This window comes from Spea bombifrons, chromosome 1 (genome assembly GCF_027358695.1).
Source record: "Spea bombifrons isolate aSpeBom1 chromosome 1, aSpeBom1.2.pri, whole genome shotgun sequence".
Taxonomy (NCBI): domain Eukaryota; kingdom Metazoa; phylum Chordata; class Amphibia; order Anura; family Pelobatidae; genus Spea; species Spea bombifrons.
The window spans coordinates 124,225,635-124,250,465 of NC_071087.1; the positions used below are offsets into that span (position 1 = coordinate 124,225,635).

The following is a 24,831-nucleotide window of genomic DNA, read 5'->3' on the forward strand; positions in this document are numbered from 1 at the left end:
TCTATATGCCACTGTGCCCCATGGTATGCCTTTTGACCCCCTATGTGCCACTCTGCCTCCAGAAATGCCTTATACCCCTATATCCCATTCTGGCATTTAGGGGGTTAAAATGGATATTATGGGGCAGAGTGGCATATAGGGAGGTATAAGGCATTTCAGGAGGCAGAGTGGCATTAAGGGAGTTAAAAGGCATTGTATAGAGCACTCTGCCTCCAGAAATGCCTTATACCCCTATATGCCACTCTGGCATTTAGGGGGTTAAAAGGCATATTATGGGGCAGAATGGCATATAGGGAGGTATAAGGCATTTCAGGAGGCAGAGTGCTCTATTAAATGCCCCCTTAACGCCACTCCAGAAATGCCCTATGCCCCCAGTTAACACACACACACCCTATACCCCCATTTAACTAACACACACACACACACACTCTCTCCCCCCCCCTTCCCCCTCTCACCCCTCTCAGCCCTCTCTTACCGGTGCTTTCAGCCGGGGCAGCGGGTTGACGTCGCCTTCCGCTGCAGCCGCAAGGAGGTGGAGTTGGCAGCGGGGGTTTGTGTGCGTCCGTCGCGTATACTTTCCCCGGCTGTCAGAGATCAGAGTTCCCCGCACCGGTGCGGGGAACTCTGGTCTCTGACAGTCGGGGAAGGTCTACGCGAAGGACGCAGACAACCCCCGCTGCCAACTCCACCTCCTTGCGGCTGCAGCGGACGTTGTCTACGCGGATCGTGTAGACGTCAACCCGCTGCCCCGGCAACACAGCAGGAAGCACCGGTAAGTGAGTGTATGATGGGGGGGGTGAGACAGGAGGATCCAGGTCCCCTGCAGCGGTGCGGGGGATCTGGATCTTAGTCTCCTAATCAGACCTCTGTTTGAGGTCTGATTAGAAGACGACCCCGATTAGAAGACGAGGGGTATTTTTCAGAGCATTTGCTCTGAAAAAACCTCGTCTTATAATCGAGCAAATACGGTATAAGGGTCAGCCAACAATTGAAAATAATTATGGGGTGTATATATCCATATTATATTTGCAAAAGCTAGACTGTAGCTTTACCCATGCTCTCTCCCAAAACACTCATGTCTAAAAGCATGGTAGAGCCCTATAGGGGCAAGGTAAAAAGTTTGGACCATTGGTTGCGCAGTAATACGCCAACTAATGCAATATGATATGAATTCAAACACATTTTTCATGTAACATAGAAACCTCTCTTTTTGTAAAGGTTGACTATTGGCATTCAGAAGCGACCAATATGATCAATGGAACAGCAGGGCAGATGTGGCCCCCTTTCAGGAAAACCTCTGAAGCTCTTCAGTTTTATAGTCCAGATGCATGCAGGTAACTGGTGATTTCAATGTCATAAGTTTATATACATAGTCTGTGGTGTTTGAGGGGGGTTCTCTTCCTTCAACCCAAAACATAAGTAAACTTTGCTTTCTGCAGCATCATGAAGGCCACATTTTCCATCTGTAAAATTTTCAATGAAGATTTGTAGCACTGACCTTGTTGTTTTACATTGGGTGATGCAGAAATTGCCCTTGGTCCCCAGAGTGCGCAGAACTGTATGCATCAGCCTTCCCCATCTAAATGTCAAGTTTAGAACTCTACAGAAAACAATTCTCAGGGTTATATGGAATATGCAAGACTCTCAGGGACAAGTCCAGTATGACTCGGTGAGGTCATTGGTGATGAGTGTTGCTAAAAGTAGTCTCTTCTAGGATGGTGCTATTTGGAAAAGTAGTAAAACTAGAAACCTTCAAACCAATGTCTTAAGACCTGATTAATACAGAAGATACAGTTCCCTAGATTTAGAGACTCTTGTATGTTTTGCAAAGCATAATGAACACTCAATCTCTACAAATTAGTACAACTGTTTAACATTTTGGCCTGGCAGATATGCCATTTGCAGTATTTCTCAGCCTTTGGTTTAAGTAAACCCATTAGCAGCTGATGCCTGCCCGCTCTTGGTTCAGTTTGCATATTGAACTTCCCACAAGGGTACATGATCAATTTGAGAAGCGCTGGATAAAATGGTCATGTCAATTTAAATAGAAGAGCACTAGTCCTTTCAATGGCTTGAATTCAGATGGCACTCTTCAGACAACATGGGCATTCGTGTGGGGGAGGGCAAGAGCAGGCACTCCGTCCTGGAAACTTACTGATTTGGATTTTGACCATCATTTGAGAGACAAGGGCATTTTGAATAAGTCAGCTGTTTTTCCTACTGAGCATGGATAGTTCTGGGCATCCTGTATAATGGCAGGGATAAACATTTCAAGCTCTCCTGCCTCCTATTTCGTTTAACCACCGGGTCTTCCGTGTCATGACCGCACCAATACAATTTAGCAATTCAGCTAAATATTAGAGAGGGGATGCACATGCTTCATGCTTCTAGACAACATATGATGTTACTGCGCAAGTGCACTGCAACGCAACACACGTTCCCCACCAAGAGATCACTGTGGAGCAGTCCTGGAGTCTCACACAAGGCTTGCTCAGGCAGGAATAATAAATTAAATAGTACTCTGTACTGTACTGGTTTTAATCAACAACGTTGGCAGTGCCAACACTCCATATCATTCTGCTGATACCATGGTCTATTGGGATGGGTGGGGTATATTGGTCACACTCGTGCTCTTCCTGGCTAGGCCCCATGCCTTGGTAGGGAAAGATCTTTTGCTACAAATATTTGGTATAGTTCTATTTTTATAGAAACCCTGACTGTTGTAGCTTCGATTTTCCAGGCTAGGCTTAACTCCCCATTAACCCCCAATAATGACACCACGCACCATTGAATATGGACAAGAAAAGGCCACAGCCAACTTTATTTATTAGTCATTGTCACGCCAAAACCTGAAACAATAAACATAGGTGCGTTAACAAGGACAATGACTCAAAACACAAACATGTAAATATATACAATGAACACACCGAGCTTGCCAAGTAATCCAGGTACCATAACCAAATACCACTTGAGGAAGGGACATACCCGTATTTCCCCACCCTGGCCTGAGGTTCCCAGCACTGACAGCCAAGAACCCCCCACCAGATGTTGCCAACCATTCACTTACCACCACATTAACCCCCTGGATACCTGGCAAGCTGCCGCCCCACAAACTGTGACAAAACACAAACCAACAAACAAAATGGAGGGAGGGTGGTACACGCAACCAGGTAAGCTAACCACAAGAATGGTTCCTGAGCCTGGGAAAACAACCACTGTTTTATAATCTTCCCCCAAATTTCTCGCCAAACATACTACCCTCCTCCGCACAACAGTCAGGACGCACTATAGTCCATGCCCCCCCCCTGGGCATCATTAGCCATAGTAGCACTGTAGACCTGTAGTAGTAAAGGGCCACATAGGGACAGGTTTTAGTGTGTGCGCGTGTGTGTGTGTGTGTGTGTGTGTGTGAGCCAAACCTCTGCAATGGAAGAGCTTCACTTAAATACAATGTGTAGACCATAAACTAATCCAAATCTTCACTTTGTGTGCTACAGGTCTCTCACATTTGTATATGAAAAGGAGGCGGACTTTAGAGGTATTCCCACATACAGATATATAGCACCAAATTATCTTTTTGCTAATGGAACTGACTATCCCCCGAATGAAGGATTTTGCCCTTGTTTGGCTTCAGGAGTACAGAACATGAGCTCTTGTCGGTTCAGTAAGTATCCGTTATTTAATATATTTATAAATATAAATCTCCTCCAGTTCTTCGTGCAGCCTTCCCTTTAACCTTTTATAGTAAAAAGTTATCGGTTTTCCATAATGCATAATTATTTCCCCAAATTTCCTGGATGTAGATGCTCCATTACCAGAGGCTGTTTAATAATAGCTTGAATGTCTCTTTTTCAAGATCTATTTTGTAATTGAAACCTGGCACAGCTTTGTAAAAGAATACTGTTGTGTAAGGCTCCGTATTTGATTATGCAGCATTCCATTTGATTTAATATGCTCTTATAGAGTAAGTATGCACCTTCAAACAGGCGCAAAGAAAATACCTTTAGAAAAGGATGGGTTTCCCTTGCTCTGTAGATATACATTCAGAATTTTAATAATTTTATAAAGAGAAGGTACTTTTGAGCAAGTGGATGTATCTTAAAAAATATGGTAAACATTATCTGAATTATTTATCATTGCGGTTTTAATTCTCTTCACTATTAGCTATATAGCACATTTCCTCTGCAAGACTGGCTATGTTGGGACTGCATAATTCAATGAGTAAAGAGTGTTGGGAAAAATCTAATAGACTTGACCAAGCATTAAACAGGGCTAGTTATGTTCCCCACAATCTTTCTACTACTTCCACCTAACTTGCTGCTCCATCCTACAAGGCTTCCCTTGTGCCCCCTTTGGTCAATGTCACCAAATCAAAGGTAACAGATATACCCACTCTCTGAGTATGGGTCAAAAGAGTTGAACGGATTCAACAAACTGACATGGTGATACACTCTACAAAAAATAGGTGCTCAAAGTTTACAAGTACTTGGTTTATCTGGCTAGAGTTATAAGAGGTTTACTTGAACCTGTCAGCCTCTCTGTATGCCTGTGGGAGTGGGAGGGATCTGTTTGTGATTGAGTTGGGATGAATTATGTGTCCTGGGCAAGATCTCCATGCAGCAGAACCTTACTGGGGTTGGACCTTTTATGATGTAAAGCAGAGTTAAAACCACAATCTCCTTTAAACTCTCCTGTCTTTAGATTTTTTTTTGTAATGTGTAATATTGCTACTGCATTGGTTTTACTTGGCATGCCTATTTTGTAGCTGTAAGTTACAAGCCATGCATTATCCCATCAGATGCTCCACTGTTCCTGTCTTTTCCTCATTTCTACAATGCGGATCCTGGCTTTGCAGAGGCAGTGGATGGGCTGCACCCAAGTGAAGAGCTACATTCTCTTTTCCTGGACCTGCACCCTGTAAGTTTGTTTTACTTTTTATTATTTTTAATGACATTGGTCTATAAAGCCAGATACAATTCCTGAATTTCTTATTGATGGTGCTTTGGATTTAATACGCCCCAACCAAGGACACTGGTTTGTTAAATCTACATTGAAAATGCCTTAGTTTTTCCAAAGTAAAAATCGCACGACTGGTGTATTCATTTAGGGTCCCGTTTTAATCCCGTTCTAATGTTGTCCTGTTTACATTAAGTTAGTTTCACTCGCACTACTACAACACTTTGGAGTTGTAATCTAAACAATAGATGCTTTTGTTGTATGAGAGGCTGTCCCCGAAAGCTGCAGTCCCTGTTGGCAAGGCGTTTAAATGGAGCCATTCAGAACATCTGGAAACCCTTTCTAGAGAGAACTGCATGGCACAGATAGGGCTGTTTCTCTTCAGCAAATTCTGTGGGAGTTCCAGAGAGCCTTTCTACACTCTTTCCTAAAAGAACTATTTCTTGTGTTTCTGAATGGTGAGGGTTTTTTTTTTTTTTTTTTTTTTTTTTTTTTTTACTAAAAATGTCGTAGGAAGGGCTTGTGCAAGTCCCCGCTTGGGATTGCTACAGGACTCAAATGCATAATTTGTGTTTACAAAACTGGTATTTTCATTAACCAGAGAAGTACAGCACGAGGGCATGCTGTGCAGGCTGAAACAGCACTAATAAACTCGGTTTTGTGCCTAGTTGTTCTGTAGGACTCTACACAGATTTTGCTGATTAAATAGCACGAACAACTACATATGAATCTACAACTCTGTGAGGTGTATTTCTTGTATACTGATTTAGAAATTTACTAAAATTAAGAATTATCTTGATTAGTCTTGTGACAATGAAGCAGGTTAAAGTGAGGTTTTATTCTTAACCCAGCCTCTAGGTAAACGTGTACTTGAAGAAAGTTGATATGCAGAAGACCCTTGTTTGCAGTATTTCTTACAGAAACTACCAACTTTATTCCAAGTAACAACTGGTATAGCAAGCATAACCTTTCACAAAGAACATTTTGTCTGTCCCCACTTTGCGTGTACATAGACTATCCCATTCCATAGTACAATGGTTACTGCAATTACAAGTGATTTAGATAAGGGGTTCCTTAAGCCATAAATTAATTAAGTTCTGTTAACATTTACTGATAAGTAGGAAACACAAGTTATTCTTGGCTGTTAGAGTTTGTGTGTTTTGGATTTTTTTTATCTCTTAAAGACATGATGATCTCTCTCAAAACCAGCCTGTACACCTCATGTCATGGTGACATTACTGGGTTCCATTTAATTTTCTATTTATGTATTTTTAACCCAAATTTTTCCCTATTTACTTGAAATAAAAATCCACAACAATGTCTCAGCTGGTGCAAAGAAAAAAGGGTGTATTATGCGCCAATGGTCATCTAGACCGTATAGAGTAACAGAAAAGGCTGTTTGGCTTCTTTGCACGTTAGAACCCCTGGAACCCTTTTGCGAGTCAATGGTGGAGTAAGCTCGGGGGGGGCGTGAGTAAGTAAACTACACATGTACAGGGGCATGCAGGAGATGTTTGTCTGAAATTTGTTTGCAGAAAATTAAAACAAGGCGTTATAACCATATTTATCCCTTGCAAATGGTGAAGCCATTTTCTTTACTGTTCCTCTCTTATTGCATTAAACTATTCAAAAAAAAAAACCTCTAAACTACAGGGGCACCTGATTAAATAATCTTAGACTTTTATATTTCCAACATTACTGTTATGTAAGGCACGTGACAAAGTAAATTGTTTTCTTCTTTTAATTGCTTTACAACTTCAATTTAACAGCAGTGTGATTTAGATTAATCAGACTCAAGGTCATCATTGAAGCCCTGTATGACCTAATGTGTTCTAGGAGCACCTTTTGTTAGAATAGGTTTCAACACTGCTGATTTTCATTTTAGTAACTTAACGTGTACCATCCCTCATTAATTAACAATAGTACAACTTTTTTTCTTGAAAAGATTGAGGCAAAGTGTCCAAAAAACATTAAATGTACTTCTTTTAATACCACTGGGGGTCTATTTCTATTATAAGAGTGGTTACAGAATAAAATACACATCAGAGAAGTATAAAACCACCCATTTTATGTCATGTAGTCAATAGAAAAGCCAATAATGCAAAGTTCCATCAAAAAGGATTTGTAGGTTGTGTGTATGTGTGTGTGTGTATATATATATATATATATATATATATATATATATATATATATATATATATATATATATATATATATATATATATATATATATATATATATATATATATATATATATATATATATGCAAGCATTACTGTGCATGTGAGCATTAATGTTCCATCAATGCATGATTTTTATCCACTGTAGAAAGAGACTGGGGAGAGGGGGTGCAGTGCCCTCCACTAATATTGGCACCCTTGGTAAAATAAGAAAGCTATTAAAATTGTCTTTATTGTTTAACTTTTGATCTTTTCTTTAAAAAAAACACACACAAAATACTCTGCTCTCGTGGGTATCAAACAACTGCACGCACAAGATAGGTTTATCCCCAAAAATGGTTAAATATATGTGTGCCACAATTATTGACACCCTGTTAGTCAATACTATGTGCTGCCTCCCTCTGCCAAGATAATAGCTCTGAGTCTTCTCCTATAATGCCTGATGAGGTTGGAGAATAGATGACAAAAGCACCAGAGACCTTTCCTCCATACAGTCAACCATTTTTGTGTTGACTGATGTATGTTTTGGATCATTGTCCTGCTAGAAGATCCAGCCATGGCCACTTCATGATGTCCATACTGTATACTATTGTTAGAAGGCTTAGTTGCATTTTTGTTAATATGAGATATTGTCATTATGACAATAATAAGAGCCCAGTTATATTGTGTACACACTGTATTCATGTAATAATTCTGCAAGTCCTTGTCTATTTTTTGACACTGAAATAACTGTATGAAATGTCCTTTTGTTGTCTACCTTCCAAATAAAGCATTATCAGATTCCAATCAGGTGGTCATTAAGTTATTATGCTCAGATATTATAGATAAAAAAAAAACAAAAACTGCTGACTGATCATGCAAAGGGGTGCTATCATCCCTAGGTAATTGCCATCTGCTCACTATCTCTTGCAGTACCAATATCTCACTGATAAGGAACAACCTATTAACCACTTATCTCCCCCCAAGAATCTATACTTTAGTCATATAAAATGTTTCATATGAGCAGCAAAAGAGGTTCAGTTCAGGCAGTTGATGCATGATAGTTGTTCAGTAGAAGATTTCTTCGTAGTTTGAGCTTTATTTCTAAGAAGTTGTAATGCTATCTGAACTGGAACGCAGCGTCAAAGTGTTTGTCTTTAAATCTATTTATTTGTACCTATGATGGCTAAGTGTCCTTTAAGCATAAGATGTATTTGTCTGCATCGAATTAAGGATCATCAGTTTTATTCCTATCAAGCAACCTAAAATTAAATAAATCTATTTAAACTTTTTATCTGCATAGATTGCCAATTTGTTTAATCTAGTTGCTGGCCTCGGAGTGCCTAAGAACCAGCATCACATTGGTGCCGGAATACATGTAGCTCCACATTACGTTCTTTTTCTTTTTTAATACGTTTTATTTATTTTAGCTTACAGGTATTCCGATGAATTGTTCCATTAAGATGCAGCTCAGTTTGTTCATGAAATCGGTGTCTGGAATCTGGTAAGAGTGCTATTTTAAAGTATTTCTTCTAACACAGTGGTGAAGACTTAAGTGAACCTACAAAAAATAAACTTGCCTTTATCCAATGTCAGGTGTAACATACAATCACAAGTTTATCTTGTACTTTTCAGATTTAGGGAAAAAAAAGCACTAGTGTTTAAAAACATACACAAAACACTGATCCCTGGCTAGACCATTCGTTGCTGACATTGTGTAAGGCACATACAAGCAAACACTGCTTGCCAGTTAACTTGTTAGAAAAAGAAACTAGAAAACAGTCTATACTGCATTAGAAGTCAGTAAAACTTCTTTAAGAACAAGGTCAAGTTGTAAAATTCTTTTATTTTCTGGTATTTAGGCAAACTGGGGACATAAAGCCTGTGATTCTTCCGGTGCTTTGGTTTTCAGAGGTAAGGTCAGAGTCCTTGATATTCCCATATAGATTGTAAACTTCCAAGAGGTGTCTACTACTTCAAGTCGTTTAAATGTGTATTAATGTTGTTGTCCATTTTAAATTGTCTGTGTTAAATAAATTCCCTATCCTCTATTGAAATAGTGCTACAGAATCTAGCCCTATATAAATGTAATGTTTGGGCAACTATCAGACCATTATCAGACCATGAAGTTTAACCTTATTAGTAATTATTTTAAAGAAATGTTTTCGTGACCCGCAATGTTGAGTGAAACTAAAGTGTAATCATCAGTAGGTTTTTGCCACTTAAGCTTCAGTAAATCAGGAAGGTCTTTCACTTTTCCAAATCTGCATTTCAGAGTTCTGTACATGTTTTATTTATTTATACGATTACAATAAGTTGTGTATACCATGGTGAAAGGTATCACAACTTGCTCTTTATTCTAGCAGATACCATCAGATTTAAGAATACACACAACGCTTTCCTCTTTAACATTAGTCCCTCGTGTACCTCGTGTACACTTAAACATGCAAGACTTCCAGCTGTAAGATAAGAGCTATTACACACACACACACACATATATATATATATATATATATATATATATATATATATATATATATATATATATATATATATCTATATCTATCCTAGGTCTTTAAGAGGTTAAAATGTACATATGTAAATGCTATTTAATCTGTTCTTCTGAATTTTCATCCTTTTCCAGAGTGGATACATTGATGGTCCAGTCTATAACACATACTACAATACTTTAATCCTTTTACCTGCAATACTCGACTACCTACAGTACATTCTCATTGCAGTGGGCCTGTGTTTTATTTTTATTGCGTTACTGCTGCCTTTTACAAACCAGGTAGGAAATGAAAGCTTCTGTATGCCTTTATATTGTTTCTTTTGCCCAGAGAGTTGCTTACATGTGTGTGTGTGTGTGTGTGTGTGTGTGTACGTACACAATACACCTGACACTGTAATTGTTCCTTAATTGGAAAAGTGTCAGCCAAGCGACAAAAAAAAAAAAAAAGTTCTGAAAGAGTCCCAACTGCATAAATGGCTATCCAGGTGGCTGCCAAAGTTTTGTGATTCATTGGAATTGTGTATAGGTAAGGAATTCTTGGATGTCCCAGGTACCAAAAAAGAAAATGTTTTTATTGATGTAACTAGCATTTATATGATGAAGGAAGCTTAAAATCTCAACCTAGATACTATGATGTATTTTTGCATAAGTAGAATAATCATAAAACATGGTGTTCAATTTTCTTAGTTACAGTGCCAAGAAAAAGTATACCCTTTGGGATTATCTGGGTTTCTGCATTAATTGTTCATAACATGTGATCTGATCTACATCCATCACAAGTATAGACAAACACAATGTGTTTAAGCTAATAAAACACAAACAATGATAATCGTTCATGTCTTTATTGAACACACCCTTAATGGAAAAAAGTGAACCTTTGGATTTAATAAGTGGTAAAACCTCCTTTGGCAGCAATAACCTCAAACAAGCCCTTCCAATAGCCGCGCAACAGACCTGAACTAAGTTTAGGAGGAATTTTGAGACCATTCTTCCTTAAAGAACTTAAAAAAGAAGTTCAGTCATATTCATAGAATGTCTGGTGTGAATGTCTCTCTTCAGTTAATTCCACAGCATCTACGGTATAATGGGTTAAGGTCTGGGCTCTGACTGGGCAAATATATATATTTACCATTCTGTAGTAGATTTACTTTAATGTTTAGGGTCATTGTCCTGTTGCATTACTGCCTCCCTGACATTATCCTGTATAATCCCTTGATGGCATGCTGTCCCAGGCCATTAGGCAGCAAAGCAGTCCTAAATTATGATGCTCCATCCACCATACATCAATAACTATTTCAACCCACTTGTAGGGAGAGTTGCCACAGTACTAAATTGTCACCATTTATGAACAGTTTGTCTAACTGTGGACTGATGAATATGTAAGCGATTTGAGATTACTTTGTAAGCCTTTCCATCTCTCAACAATTCTTGGACCTGTTCCAGAAAAGTCAATGCTATCCTCTCATTTCTAGCCATATGTTAAGAGTCAATGAATGATAACTTCTTAATGCTATGTATGTAGTAACCATGAAGTGGGCATTCAATAGTCGAATGCTATTTCTAATTGCTAATCTCTAAAAGTCTTGATGTTCAGATCACATTTAATGACCATTATATGCAAACATCCAGATAATTATTGCATAATAACACAAACAATTTTCAAAAAGCCCAGAGTGAAGAAATCATCCATCTTACTCTGATTAGCTGATATACTTCCCTTAATCTAAAAAAAAGGCTGGCCAAATTCTTCAAACACAATGTTGCAGGTATAGATTTTCTTCTCATACATTGTACAAACAGCTATATAAAAAAAAGAAAAAGTTAAAAAATTCAGGGCATAAGGGTGTGATAGTGTGAGGGTGGGTCCACTTTACCTGCCTTTCAATCCAGAGGATGCCAGCTCTCCCCTGCTACCAAATGTTCAAACTAATGAACAAGCACTGCCAACATTACTTGATTTACAAGGTAACTACTTGTTATATAAGGATATCATACAAATTGGTTTTGTAGTCATAGGTGTCTATTAGGTCGTAAAATTGATATAGATTGCACAAGAAAACATAGACCACACTTCACCACTATGGCAAAACCCATATTTCTCAAGGGTACTCACAACTGAAGGAAGAATACTTTAATTAACGTTATCAAGTGTACTAGATGTAGTAATGCTTTACTAATAAAAGTGTAAGTGCACCATGGTAAGAGTGAAAAACAATTCCACTGTTTGTTTTCTTCCAAAATTTCCAGTAAACACATGTCTGCATCATTGTATCATTGTCTAAATCTCCTACATTGTCTGCTTGCAAATACCTCACTTGCTTGCCTCTGTTTCTTTCTCTCCACATAGTGTGTTTTCTGTAAATTCTCTGCATGTGGGGGGGCACCAGTTTTACCTTGCCTTTTTAAAGAAAAAAAAATATTCCTATGGGCATCTCCAAGAAAATAAAAACAAAACATTGTAGCCAAACTAAACTTTTTTTTTAAAGTTAATACCTTTTTCGAGGCAAATTCTTATGATGTAATGGCCATTCTTTTAATATGTTGCTACTTCAGATATTTTGTTTAGCACTGTTGAGGGCATTGGTCTTACCCATTGAAAAATGCTTTACATATTTTTTTTTCTTTTATATAATTTTTTTTCAACTAAGCAAGGTAGTTTTTTTTGTTTTTTTTTTAAATAAAAGAAAAATAATTTAATTTCAAAAAAAAAATTATCCAAAACAAATTCAGTTCAAATTTCAGTGAGTAACAATAATATTGCAATAATTTTGCTAAACAATAAGCCTCATCTGTAGATAAGCATGAGGCCGATCATTAGCAGCAACAATTTTTTAAATAATTTTTCCTCACATTTCTTTAAATGACAAACAAGCCTAATTATTTTCTAGGACAAATGCTTCTTATTTTGGAGTAGTAATAAAAAGCTTGATGAAAATCATGATATCAATAAAGCCCAAACAGAAAAGTTGACTGCCTCTAATGGAACTGTGCTGATGGAAGCCAAATTATAGGTGCGTATAAGGTAACACAACTCAGCCTTTTTTAATATTTGGTGAAAGGTTGGGTGTTTTATGTTTTTGTAACCACTAATAAATCCATGTATAACTGGGAAGCTCTGGAGGCATCTGGAACTAACCTATTTAATCCACTTTAATATAGACTAGTCTGATGCATGGTACAGCAGCATAATGGATTCTATTGTGTTTAGTATAGAGCTGCACAATGGTATTTTTAAAATAATATACATTTAATGGTTTAAAGACCTGCTATAAGATTGTGACACATGCAGCCCAACAGTATGCGTTTTTTCCCAAAATAACCCTTAGTGCAGTGATGGTTCCTTGGTAAGATATTTTATACATATATGAATGCCCAATGTGTTAATCTTCCATAATCAAAGTAATGTACCAAAGTTTATTCCACTTGGTTTGCAGGTAATTGTCACGTTTTTAATAGGATTTTTGAATAGGAATTTTAATAGATTTAAAAATCCCCTGGTGCACATACTACATGATTTATAGGTGACTGTGTGTGAAAACTTTTACATTTCTGTGTGACAGCATGATTTTAATTAAATGTAACATCACTAATCTAATAAACAGAACTAACCCTCAAATGAATGTTTACCACCCGTCTTCATCTTTTCCATATTTTGCTTATTTTCACATCTTTTTCATGTAATGACTGTTATTGCCCTTCATTCAGCATTTTTTTAAGGTAATAATTTTGTACAGGCTTCCTGGAGACAACACATCTGACATATACAAACATTCCGACAGGTAGAACAGTGGATAGACAATGAGGCATAGTTTGTTTCCCATACTTACCATAAAACATGAATGTCCGTTATTGTCAAAAATGCGGCCCTCCAACTGCTGCAGGACTACATCTCTGATACTCCTCAGCCAGCCCCTTAGCTGAAAGAGCATTATGGGAGATGTAGTCCTGCAGCAGCTGGAGGGCCGCAGGTTGGACGCCCCTGCACTATATGAATGACCGCTGTGCATTGAGATTCTTAAATAGTTTTATTTTATTTTCTTAGAAACAAGTGAGAGCCCCCCAGGATCCAGGAGTTGTCGGTGATTCAGCACAATGTCCTGAAGATTCAAAACTTTTGGACGATACCGAATATGAGTCACCTGAAACCTGATGTTATGATGCCTCCATTCTGAACATACAATATTCTGTGGGGGTGCTTTATGGCCAATTTAATCACTAGTCTTTATGATGGGTTCCAAGTCTATGCAACTAAATTACTGTGATGCGGTAGTGATCGTTTACTTGAAAGGAGGTGGGAAAAATTCTGCCTCGTCAGTTCTTCACAAAGTGCCTCAAGAATCTATCACTCTAAAAACCAGACAATGGATGCCGAGATAAAAGTAAAAACCTCTGTATGAAAATATGATTCTGTAGCTAGGTTATCACCAATCGAAAAACACTAAGAATTGCTTTATGGCAAAAATATCAGCCTGCTCTACCACAAACAAGTCTTGTTCTGTGTGTGGAAACAAGCATGTGATCCTGTGCGCCAGTGTCTTGTGTTCCCCAGCATTTAAACACTTTCACACTTCTCTAATTTAATTAAACCTATTATTCATGTGACTGCTGAACAGTCCAAGATCTTTACTGTCATGAGTTGAATATGCTAGATCTTTAATTCCATCTTAATTTATTTTTTCTGACACAGATACGCTTTTTCCCTTGGCATGATATTGAATGGTAGTAATCTATATGCGTAGGTACTGTGAGACTTTTTGCTATTGTCTTTAACTAAAAAAAATATATATATTTTTATGAGCAATAATTAAAACAAAATCTCTTCTTGCCTCCAAATCCGTTCTTTAAATCAGGGAACCTATACTTTTTGATTTTTTTTTATTTTTATGTAATTTTGTATCTTATTCAGAAATGTCAGTATTAATTCAAGTGTAATCTTTCTAGCTCTGCTTTTTTATACAGCAATGTAAAAAATAACTGGATGGCTGAAGATAATGAGCACTTAGGTGGTTACATATGAAGAGTGTTTGTGTGTTGCCATGCTGATTATACCATTTATAACATTTTGAACAAGAAGTGCACTTTATATAGCCCAAATTATATGTACCCTGGTGGCAGATGTATATTTATGACTGTACACTAGCCAAAGCAGGGTGTCCCCTCTGTTACTTGTCACCACCTTCCTTGTTTTTAACAACAAAAAAGCACGCTAAAGTCATGTTTTGCTTTAATACACAACTATACATGAACAATTCATGCAATAAAGTGTTAAGGCCTTGCATTGTGTAACTCTGTATAAGCTTCACTCACTGCTCACAAATTAAGTCAAAATAAAAATGTAGAATCTACGAAAAAGTTGCTCAGAATCTAGTATCACAGTATTTGCCTTATGTCCCTTTTCCTTGCCTTTTCCTGGGACTAGAAACCTCTGTAGTCCTCTCCTGCTTTCCATTAATGCATCACTGTCAAACCCATATAGTTTTAAATAAATTATAGCCCTGCATGCCTGTTATCAACGAGGTTCTTTATGTATGCCAAATAATGATAGTGTTTACACTGAAATACTTTAGATGGTATAGTAACTAGCATTTTATAAATGCACATAATGCAACACATGAAGGGATGTGTATCTAGTGCTTGTCTTTTAAATCTCTTGAGGTTTATTATCAAGAGATTTTCTGTAATGTACTCATCTGAGTTTGTAGTCAACAAAACGGGCCGTGTCATAAAATGTATATTTTGTTTTGGTACCATTCAAAATCTAATCACTCTGATAAAGCACTGTTGAACTAAATAGCCAATGTTTCCACAGGCTTGTCGGCGTATCTTCCTTTTATGCCAATAACCAATATATTTTCTTAATGCATGAGAACGGCAGACCCCAAGTAGGAAAACTTGGGGCGACTGATACCCAAGACTGAGACTAGCTCGTTCAGAATAAAATGCTTTACTGCACATCATCTTACCAGCATGGTTACTCCAAAAACTATTCGTCACCATTAACATACTGTGGCACCAAGTCACAATGTAATATAAACTGAAAGACTGAACCAAAAAAAAATGCTGTATTATATGTTTAGAAACTATCCTGGCATCTTATGCCCTTCCAAAAAGTAATTTATAATATGTCCGTTAAATGTATCTGTTCATAAATGTATATTAATATAAGCTTATGGTCTAAATGTACACTGTATGTTATAATTATTTGCTGTAAATTAATTTTCCTTACCTTCATGACCAAATAATAAGACTCTGGTGGGGAAATTTTAACCCTTTTCATCTAAAGTATTACAAACCGTTGTTTGGTCCTCATGTACAATATTAAGGTGACATGCTACCGATCTACTCTGTGTGAGGAGTACTCCAACTATCAACTATGTGATTGCTGTCTTAAGAGGACAAAATGCAACTGTGGTTCAAGTAAGATAGTGTAATGCTTAGTAGTCATGATATTTGTCTTTAGCGCTAAACGTTGACAATCTATATGATTTGCCATCTTTTTGCATGTTTAGACCATCAAAAATGACAATATGGCCACTAAAGATCCTTCAGCGTGTTGACAAGAACAGAATCTAAAGCCAGTATATGATGTGAAATAAACACCCTTCCCCATTCTATTTTTCTTGTATAGGTAGTACTGTTCTGTGAGATTAAGTCAGGATCTTGCTATTCAGATGACGGTGCTATATATTTTTTCTGACAGTTATGTTTTACCTTTCTACTGTTTTCTGAAAATCAACCATGGATTTTTTTTTTATATATATATACAAATATTGCATTCTAAATGGAAAAAATAATCTAAATGTGAAAAAAATAAATAATTTACAATAATTTTGGCTGTCTTGATTTTTGTGCTTGTTTTGACACATTCCTCCTTCACAAACTTGGAGAGCTTAGTTAACCCCTTCGTGACAAAGGCTGATTTTACTTTTTGTACCCTTCATGACAATGGCCTTTTAAACATTTCTGCGCTGCTTGTGTTTAGCTGTAATTTTCTTCTTTCCCGTTTACTGAACCCACACACATTAGATATTGTTTTTTTCAGGACAAGAAAGGCTTTCTTTAGATGACATTGTTTTGATTGTATCATATTTACTACTAAAAAAAGTATAAAATATGGTGAAAAATTTAGAAAAAAATGACTTTCTAACTTTTAGTTGAAAAATCTTTTACTCATCTATAAAAGGTAATGAAAAAACCTGCTAAATAGATTCTACTATTTGTCCTGAGTTTAGAAATACCCAATGTTTTTATGTTTTTTTGCTTTTTTCTACCCATTATGGGGCAATAAGTACAGGTATCGTTTTGCTATTTCAAAGCCATTTTTTCCAAATCTGGTAATTCTTCCCCCCATGTGCCATTTCGGGTATCTTTGAACCCGGCCAATGCAATTTACCCCATCAAATCATATATTTTTGAAAACTAGACAGCCCAGGGTATTCCAAATGCTAGTATTTTAACTCTTTCCATGCACCATATCTACCACCAGTCTTTGTCAAACTTTGTGGTAGTCATTTTTTTGCATTTGTTTTGTCACACACATTTTACTTCAGGTATGAATTAAAATGTTCTCGTTTATGTTACTATCACAAAACACCCCAATATGTGTTCAGCAACATCTCCTGAGTACAGCGATACCTCACATGAATGATTTTGCCTGGCCATTTGGGGACAAAAGGGCCACATTTGGGGCATGCGCATTTTTCAATGTTGAACTTTGGCATTTGGGGATCCACTGCCCATGCCCTATTTGGTACATCTTTGAGCTGGGCCATTTCAGTGTGTCCAACAAAACCATATATTTTTCAAAACTAGACACCACAGGGCATTTTAAATGCTGGTATTTTAACTCTTTGCATGCACACATTTTACCACCAGCATGTTTTCAAAGTTTGCAGTAGTATTTTTGTGTGTGTATTTTTCCCACACACACCTACTTTATGTATGAATTTACAGCTCCTGGTATATGCCGCTGTCACACGACACCCCATAATGTGTTCAGCAACATCTCCTGAGTGCAGTGATACCCCACATGCATGGGTTTGTCATTTTTGTGGGAACTAAAAGGCCACATTTGGTACGTGTGCATTTTTCTAATTGGAAATTAGGTGTGTGGCCATCCTTCCCCCCGTGTTAATTGGGACGTTGTTGAACCTGGCCAATTCAATTTACCCCATCAAATCACACCTTTTTTAAAAGTAGACACCCCAAGGGCATTTAATATGCCAGTATTTTAACTCTTTCCATGCGAGAATTGTTTTAAGCTAATATGCTAATTTTAGGACTTGCTCACAAAAATATATTTTTTATATATATATATTTTTTGTCTTTTTTTAAAAAAAATTTTAACATTTTTTTTCAACTTGGAGGTTCCCCTGATATCAGTGACATCAGTGGGAAATGATTTTTACATTTTACTAGTTTTTTACTATTTTTTTTCTAATTATTATTAATTTTATTTTTTAATTTATTTTTACTAATCACACTGATTAGAAAGCTGGGCTCCATTGACTTGCATGGTGAATGCAGTACCTGTATTCAACCTGCAAGTGGAGCCAAAGTTCTCTAGATGGTCTGGACCATCTAGCGAGCTTTTAAAATTTGTTGGTTCCTGTTACAGGGCAGCGGCCATCTTGCTTGATGGCGAAGATCATCGGCAGCTGCGGCTGTGACCGCTCTCCGGAGCGGTCACAGCCCATCGAAAGGTAAGTGTTTGGTGTCGCCATTTAACCCCTTCAATCCCAGGGGTTTTTGGTACCTCAAAGCCCAGAGCAATTTTGCCATTTTTGGGGTATGTCGGTTTAGCGATGATTCTCTTTTCCTGTGAATAGTGTACCCATGTAAACTATATATCGTTTTTTCAAGGAGAGATAGAGCTTTCGTTTGATACCATAGTTGGATGATTAGCTGGAAATTTAGAATGAGAAATTTAGTAAAAACTAGCGAAGATTAGAAAATTAAACTAATTTTTTTTTACATTTTCCCTCTGAATCCTCACAAAATTAGGTAAAGTGATGGAAAATCCCCTCCAAGTTTATTAATTCAGGTGTCCTGATTTCAGAAATACCTAATTTATATAGATTTTCCAAACTTTCCCAGCACCAGGGAGCGTTCTATTAGGTGTACAATTTTGTAAAATTTGTATGCCTATGGCTTAACGGGTTTGGGGGTTGTGAACGGGGGCAGGAGGGTTATACTGGCTAGATGTTATGCTAGGGCAATGGGAAGTAAGGTTTTTTAATAATTTTTTTATTATCTTTTTTTATATATTTTTTTTTAATTTTTTTTTTATTTTAATTTTTTTACATTTTTTTTTATTTTTTATATATTATTTTTACACAGTAATGGTTAGAGGTCCTCCTAGGGACCTCCTGAACATGCCAGTGATGTCACAATGACATCACAGCCCACATTATAATTTTTTTTTGTATTATTTATATTAATATTTTAATGATTTTTTTAATATTATTTTTTAAATGACTAACCGTTTTTTTTTTTTCTGCTTTTTCTTACAGGACGGGAGGGGGAGTGAGAGAGATGGTCTCTCACTCCCCTCCCCGCGATCCCCCTGCACCGATCACACTGTGATCTCTATGCAGGTCCTCACAGACCTGCATAGAGATCGCAGCGTCTCTGTGCCTCATCGGAGGGCAGGATATCCCCGCAGGGGATATCCTGTCCTCCGATGACCTTCCGGGTTACGTCAGCAGTGACGTAACCCGGAAGGGAATGCCCGATCGCGCGTTTCAACTGCGCGATCGCGCGATCGGGCACTTTCAAACGTAACAGCTTACCGGCTTTCATGCCGGAAGCTGTTACGGGAGATCGGGCAGCAGAAAGCCGGCAATGCCGGCTTCTGCTGCCAGGGGGGAGTCCAGGCTGTCAAACGACAGCCTGGTCTCCCGTGCAGCGGCAGGGATGTGTCCCTGACGCTGCACGAAAGGCTGGACGTACCGGGACGTCCATAGGGGTTTCTTTGTGGGCGTTTTTTGGACGTCCCGGTACGTCTATAGGGGAACTAAGGGGTTAAGTTTAGGAGGCGATCGTCGATCGCCTCCTAAACGCTTTTAAAACGGGCGTCCGCCGCCATACAAAGTATGGCGGATGTTGACGCCCCGTGGAGGGGCCAGAGATGGCCCCTTCGTTCCGATCGCGGCGTTGCTGAATGCCTCGAGGTCGAGGCATTCAGCAACGTTTTTTTTGGGTGCAGAAAGCGAAAACAGATCGCTTTCTGCACCCGTTTAAAGACGTGCCGGTCCTGGCACGTCAATTGTCGTAAAGCACATGCTTTTCCGTGTCGTGCCAGGACCGGCAATTGTCGTTAAGGGGTTAATTTGTAGAAACATTGGAAAAGTTAAGCTGTGCAAATTAAGCGTGTTTGTTTGCTGTGGCAAGATTTATATGGCATAGTCCTTTTTGTTTTATATAGCGCCATCAAATTCCATAGTGCTGTACAATGGGTAAACCGGACATAACTAGTATGTGACATAACATATTGACTTACAGAAACAACAGATGAGGGCCCTGCTCAAAGGAGCTTGCAATTTTCATCAGTGACATAGGCGGACTTGGCCTTGGAGAAGTGTGTTGTGGTGGTTGGAGCACCCATGAAAAAGAATTGAATAAAACCCCGATCAAGACGACAAAGGGGTTCCATGAAAGCTGAACTTTTAACTTTCACTTCACTGTTTGTTATGAAGGCAGACTCTATCCGTTTTCTCCAGCAAGAAGGGTTTAGCTCAGTGGCAAAAACACAGGGGTTGCAGCTGCGACGGGGCCCATGCTTCTTGCTCTGTCTCCTTGTATCGGTTCAAGATTGTTTAGAGAGGGCCCTTCTGTCCTGGACCACCCCAGTCTAGTCTTTATATGCAATACAGTTTAATTTTAAGGGGACATTATAATGCTTTTTGCTGCAACCACCCCTATGCATTTGCATTGCTTTCCTGTGCTCCAGCTTTGCTGCCTGCAGGAGATTTTGTTCGGCCGGTGCAGATGAGAGTAGAGTTGCGCTGCCAGCCAGCTCCAGTGCTGACTTGGGCGAAAATTCCAGGGGATCCCTGTGTGCAGGCGAATCTCACAAGATTCTTTAAAGTATTTTTTCCTGCATAACTAAACCTTGAAAAAATAAATTCAGTTCATAAAACCCAAGAATATAAAGTAAGGGGAAATATCCTTTTTTAAATTATTAGCATTTTTAAGACACGGCAAGACAAACTTTCATACTAGGACTGTGTAAAAATCACTTTACAGTTACAGCTGTTGTGTGGGCTATAATGATATTTGTTTTGGCTAAAAATCTAAGTGTCATTGTGATAAAACATCACACAAAATCACAGCTTCTATGTATTCTTAGATTTGGGTTTATTTCTTATACGAAGCATACATACATACATACATACATACATACAGCACTAAATGATGGCAGATGATGGAACTCAGGTGCTGTAGGCTCTCCGGGTTTTGAAATAATGGAGGAGAAAGAGTAATGGATAGACAGGATGGAAGATAGAGCTGACCTTGTCCTCCTAACCATAACGCTTTTTACCCTTTCACAATATCAGGATGAATTTATTACCTTCTATGGCAATCTCTATTTGAGATATATACGTAGATCTTATTAATCTACTAGATCATTCAAGAATACCACGGACACTATCTGATTTAATCTGGTTGTGGGAAAAAGGCTGCAAAGCATACATGATTCTTTTATAATAAACATATCGACCTTAATAGCATTGAAACCTTTTTTAGAATAGCTTGTTAGGCCTTGTGCATATGTGTCTGAGAACTACATGGCAAGATTGAACTTGTCAGTCTTTCACATGAAGTTTCACTTTCCTCAGGGTGAGTTCTTAGCATTTTTCTTATCTTTGCAAAGGAGCCCACATTTCAACGTCATGTTAGAGCATCTGCCCAAACTACTGCACCAAACATGTCTAAAGGAAGGAGAGGAATCTTACCCTCTCACTCGCCTGCAGGACATTATGGGACACAGAATCAAGACCTTCGTACTTGTGAATGACATGGCCACAGCTACATAATGCATCATAAACTGACTATAATTGCTGTATTATTTTGCTAGAAGCTATCTTTTTATACAGCATGTCAGCCCAACACATTGTGTAATAGACTGCAAGTAGTCAAGACTATTTAGGTCTCATGTTCGGGCATATGAAAAGCAGACATAGATAGAGCGTCCCAAAAGCTTGCAATCCATTAAACAGCCATTTTTACCAAGTTTTTTTTTTAACCACTAACACAGTACATCTCTATACCACTAAATCTGATTTTAAGCTTGAAAGTCTACTCTTTTTTTTACAATGTGACAAGGGCTTTTGAATTCATGTATTGTATTACCAGCAAATCATACAAAAAAAATATGACAGGAAATATTTCAAAACCCTTAAGGCAATAATTCTAGGAAAAGACAAAGCATTTTCAAAGAAAAAAAAAAGGTATGATCTTACCGAGTAAGGACAGACTACCTTAATCAATGCATTAAATGAAAATGCTGCATTATATAGAATATGAGAATTATGTTGAGGTAAATGATTTTTTAAGTGTTTTAAAGGGGTGACATGTTGAAAGGTGCAAAAATATATCCACAAGCAAAATATCTAGATTGGGAAGGAAAATTGGCTTGTATATCACAGTTGTGAAGTCACCAGGTGGATAAATGTGTGCTTTTACTGGAAGGCTCACTTAGAGGCACAGTGGGCTTCTTTGTACCTGCCCCACGCCACCACATCAGCCACTTTTACTCACCTCAGCACCTTCCACATTATTTACGTTGGATGTTAGGGGTTATTAGTCCCCAGACCAGGCAACCAGTGCCAGACAACCAGTCTGGATCTGCTGACAAATCACTCCTTGGCCCAGCGCTTTGTGTCTTCTTTTTAAGCTTCGGTGTCACCCTGAAGGAAGACTAGATCACTGAACAGTGAAATGAAGATTTGAAGAAAGGATACACTTATTTAGCTATGCTCACCTTGTTGATATCATTATAGATATAGAGAGGTCTTTTGGAGGGCATCACAGTCATTATAGTCATGTTCCAGCTCCCAGGAACAATACTTGAACCATGAAGTACATAATTCAGGTACTGTTAATCACATTTGTGTTTTAAACTGTGTCTTAAGGCTACAAAGTGTAACATATAGGTGCTATGGTCAGTGTCCACATACTTTTGGTTATATAATATATGTGTGTGTGTGTGTGTGTATATATATGTATATATATATATATGTGTATATATCAACTGATATGACTGCCAGACTGGTTTATGCTTATCCAATCTTTTCTAATGTTAATACAGCAGTGAAAACAAATGCCCTGACTCATTATATATTCAACTGCTGTTGCATCACGGAACATTATGTTGTCTTTTAAGGTAAATCATCACGTCTATATTATTCTTTGTATTATGGTGTGTACTTTACACTGCTCAAAGGACATCATGAGACTCAGAGGCTTTTGTACTTCAAACCTGGAACTTGATCAGACGCACCCCGTTTAGAAAATGCAAGTTATTATTATTTAGTGTTTCCCGTGAATGTTCCAGGGCTGTTTGTCCAATTAACATCTTGCAGATGACAGTTTGCTGGTAGATCTTGCTGGTGTGCTATTTAATTAAAGTTAAAACTTCAATAAGATATATTGTGCCTCTTTTCAGCATAACACTACTATGTTAACTGAACTTGAGATTTGACATACTTTGCAATTACCTTGCAATTACAAACAAAATAGACACTGTTCTTTCACCTTAGTGATTTCTTTTGTCTTTGATATTAAAAAGGTTTAGTTTTTTTTAACCAACAGATTGCTACCTTTGGGTAAATCATTGTGGCAAAAGAGTTTTACAATCAATTTCTTTTTATACAGAGGCTCTTTTTGCAATGTACGGGTTTAGATTTACATTTGGCTAAGTTAGTTTTCTTTCTTTTTTTGATGAAACTATTAGCAAACTAAGATACAATATATTGTCCTTCTAAGAAACCTATGGGTTTTCCACACAGGCTACAATGTTATTGACTGTCACCAAGGCATAACTAGAACCCCACAGGGCCCTGATGCAGAAATTGCCCTCTGTACCATCATTGCCCCCAAACAACTTGTCTGTACAAGTTGTTCTGTACAAGTTGTTCTTTTGCCCTATTACAACATACACTATGGCACACATATGTAAACTTGCAAAATATTTAACCCCTATCAAATACATCACAATAACAGAAAAATGAGTTTCCCCAGGACAACCCATTGCCCCTCTCTTCCCCCATCCCATGCACACTGAGGGTAATTAAAGAAACCCGGTGGGTATATTGTTCTATACGTTTCCCCATTCCCCTATCCCTCTGAGCAGGGTTACATGTTAGTTAAAAAAAAAACACCTTTTGGAGACATGGGCCCCAGGCTGTGCCTCCTCCTCACTCTCATCCCATTCTCACTGGGGGTTAAAACAAAGAAATACCCTTGGGGCCTATTTTCTACCCACACCCGCTCATCATGGAAGTGGACATGATAAAACACTGCTCTCCTCCCAAGAAATTAACCCGGAGACTGCAGGTCAAACCTACATAATTCCCATGTATGGTCATTTGCATTTGCAAAGTGTAGTTCCACTCTGTATTATGTAGTTATGTATTATTACAGGTAAATATCTAAGGGCAGGTAACCAAAAATTGAGAAAATCAGGAAATTAGTCCAGGGAAAGTAGTGACTATATAGTGATAGGGACACAGAATAAACAACTAAACAACAACAACTAAAACTTATACTATGGTATAAGTATATTATTAATAATAAATTAATAATTATTATGTTTGTAATTATATGTATATATATATATATATATATATAATTTTTTGTTGATATCTGAAATGGTAAAAGAGACTTGGAATGGGAGATAATATTTAAGCAATGCTGGAAATTAGCAAACAATAAAATTAACCTGGCCAATTGTAAAAAATAATAACAGCAATAAATAGATATAAAGACAACATTCGCTCTGTGTGTGTGTGGCAACTGTAATTCTTCCTTGGGTGCCAAAATAATTAGAATTATTAGCAGCAAAAGCATGCATACAGATATGTTCCATTAAGTCTTGTGTGTACCAACACTGACTCTTTGCCTTTTATTTTTAAATTCCCTTTCATTTTTAAGTGACGTTCAATGTTCGAGCTTCATAAATATTATTTATTCAATTACTGC

At 37.7% G+C, this 24,831-nt stretch overlaps 1 protein-coding gene across 4 annotated transcripts in view; it reads left to right on the plus strand.

Annotated features, from left to right (window-relative positions):
• SCARB1 (scavenger receptor class B member 1) overlaps positions 1 to 15,127 on the plus strand; it is a 36,255-nt gene extending 21,128 nt beyond the window's left edge. The window contains exons 6-13 of one of the 4 annotated variants that reach the window (XM_053472016.1): positions 1,219 to 1,334; positions 3,498 to 3,664; positions 4,799 to 4,917; positions 8,546 to 8,619; positions 8,978 to 9,029; positions 9,760 to 9,906; positions 12,516 to 12,649; positions 13,670 to 13,800. In XM_053472016.1, the coding sequence (XP_053327991.1) occupies positions 1,219 to 1,334; positions 3,498 to 3,664; positions 4,799 to 4,917; positions 8,546 to 8,619; positions 8,978 to 9,029; positions 9,760 to 9,906; positions 12,516 to 12,638 (798 nt within the window). In that variant the 3' untranslated portion in view covers positions 12,639 to 12,649; positions 13,670 to 13,800. Of the gene's footprint in view, positions 1 to 1,218; positions 1,335 to 3,497; positions 3,665 to 4,798; positions 4,918 to 8,545; positions 8,620 to 8,977; positions 9,030 to 9,759; positions 10,194 to 12,515; positions 12,650 to 13,669 lie in introns of those variants that run through there. The other 3 variants (XM_053472009.1, XM_053472024.1, XM_053472002.1) reach the window with 3 other exon arrangements.
• Positions 15,128 to 24,831: the final 9,704 nt, after the last annotated feature.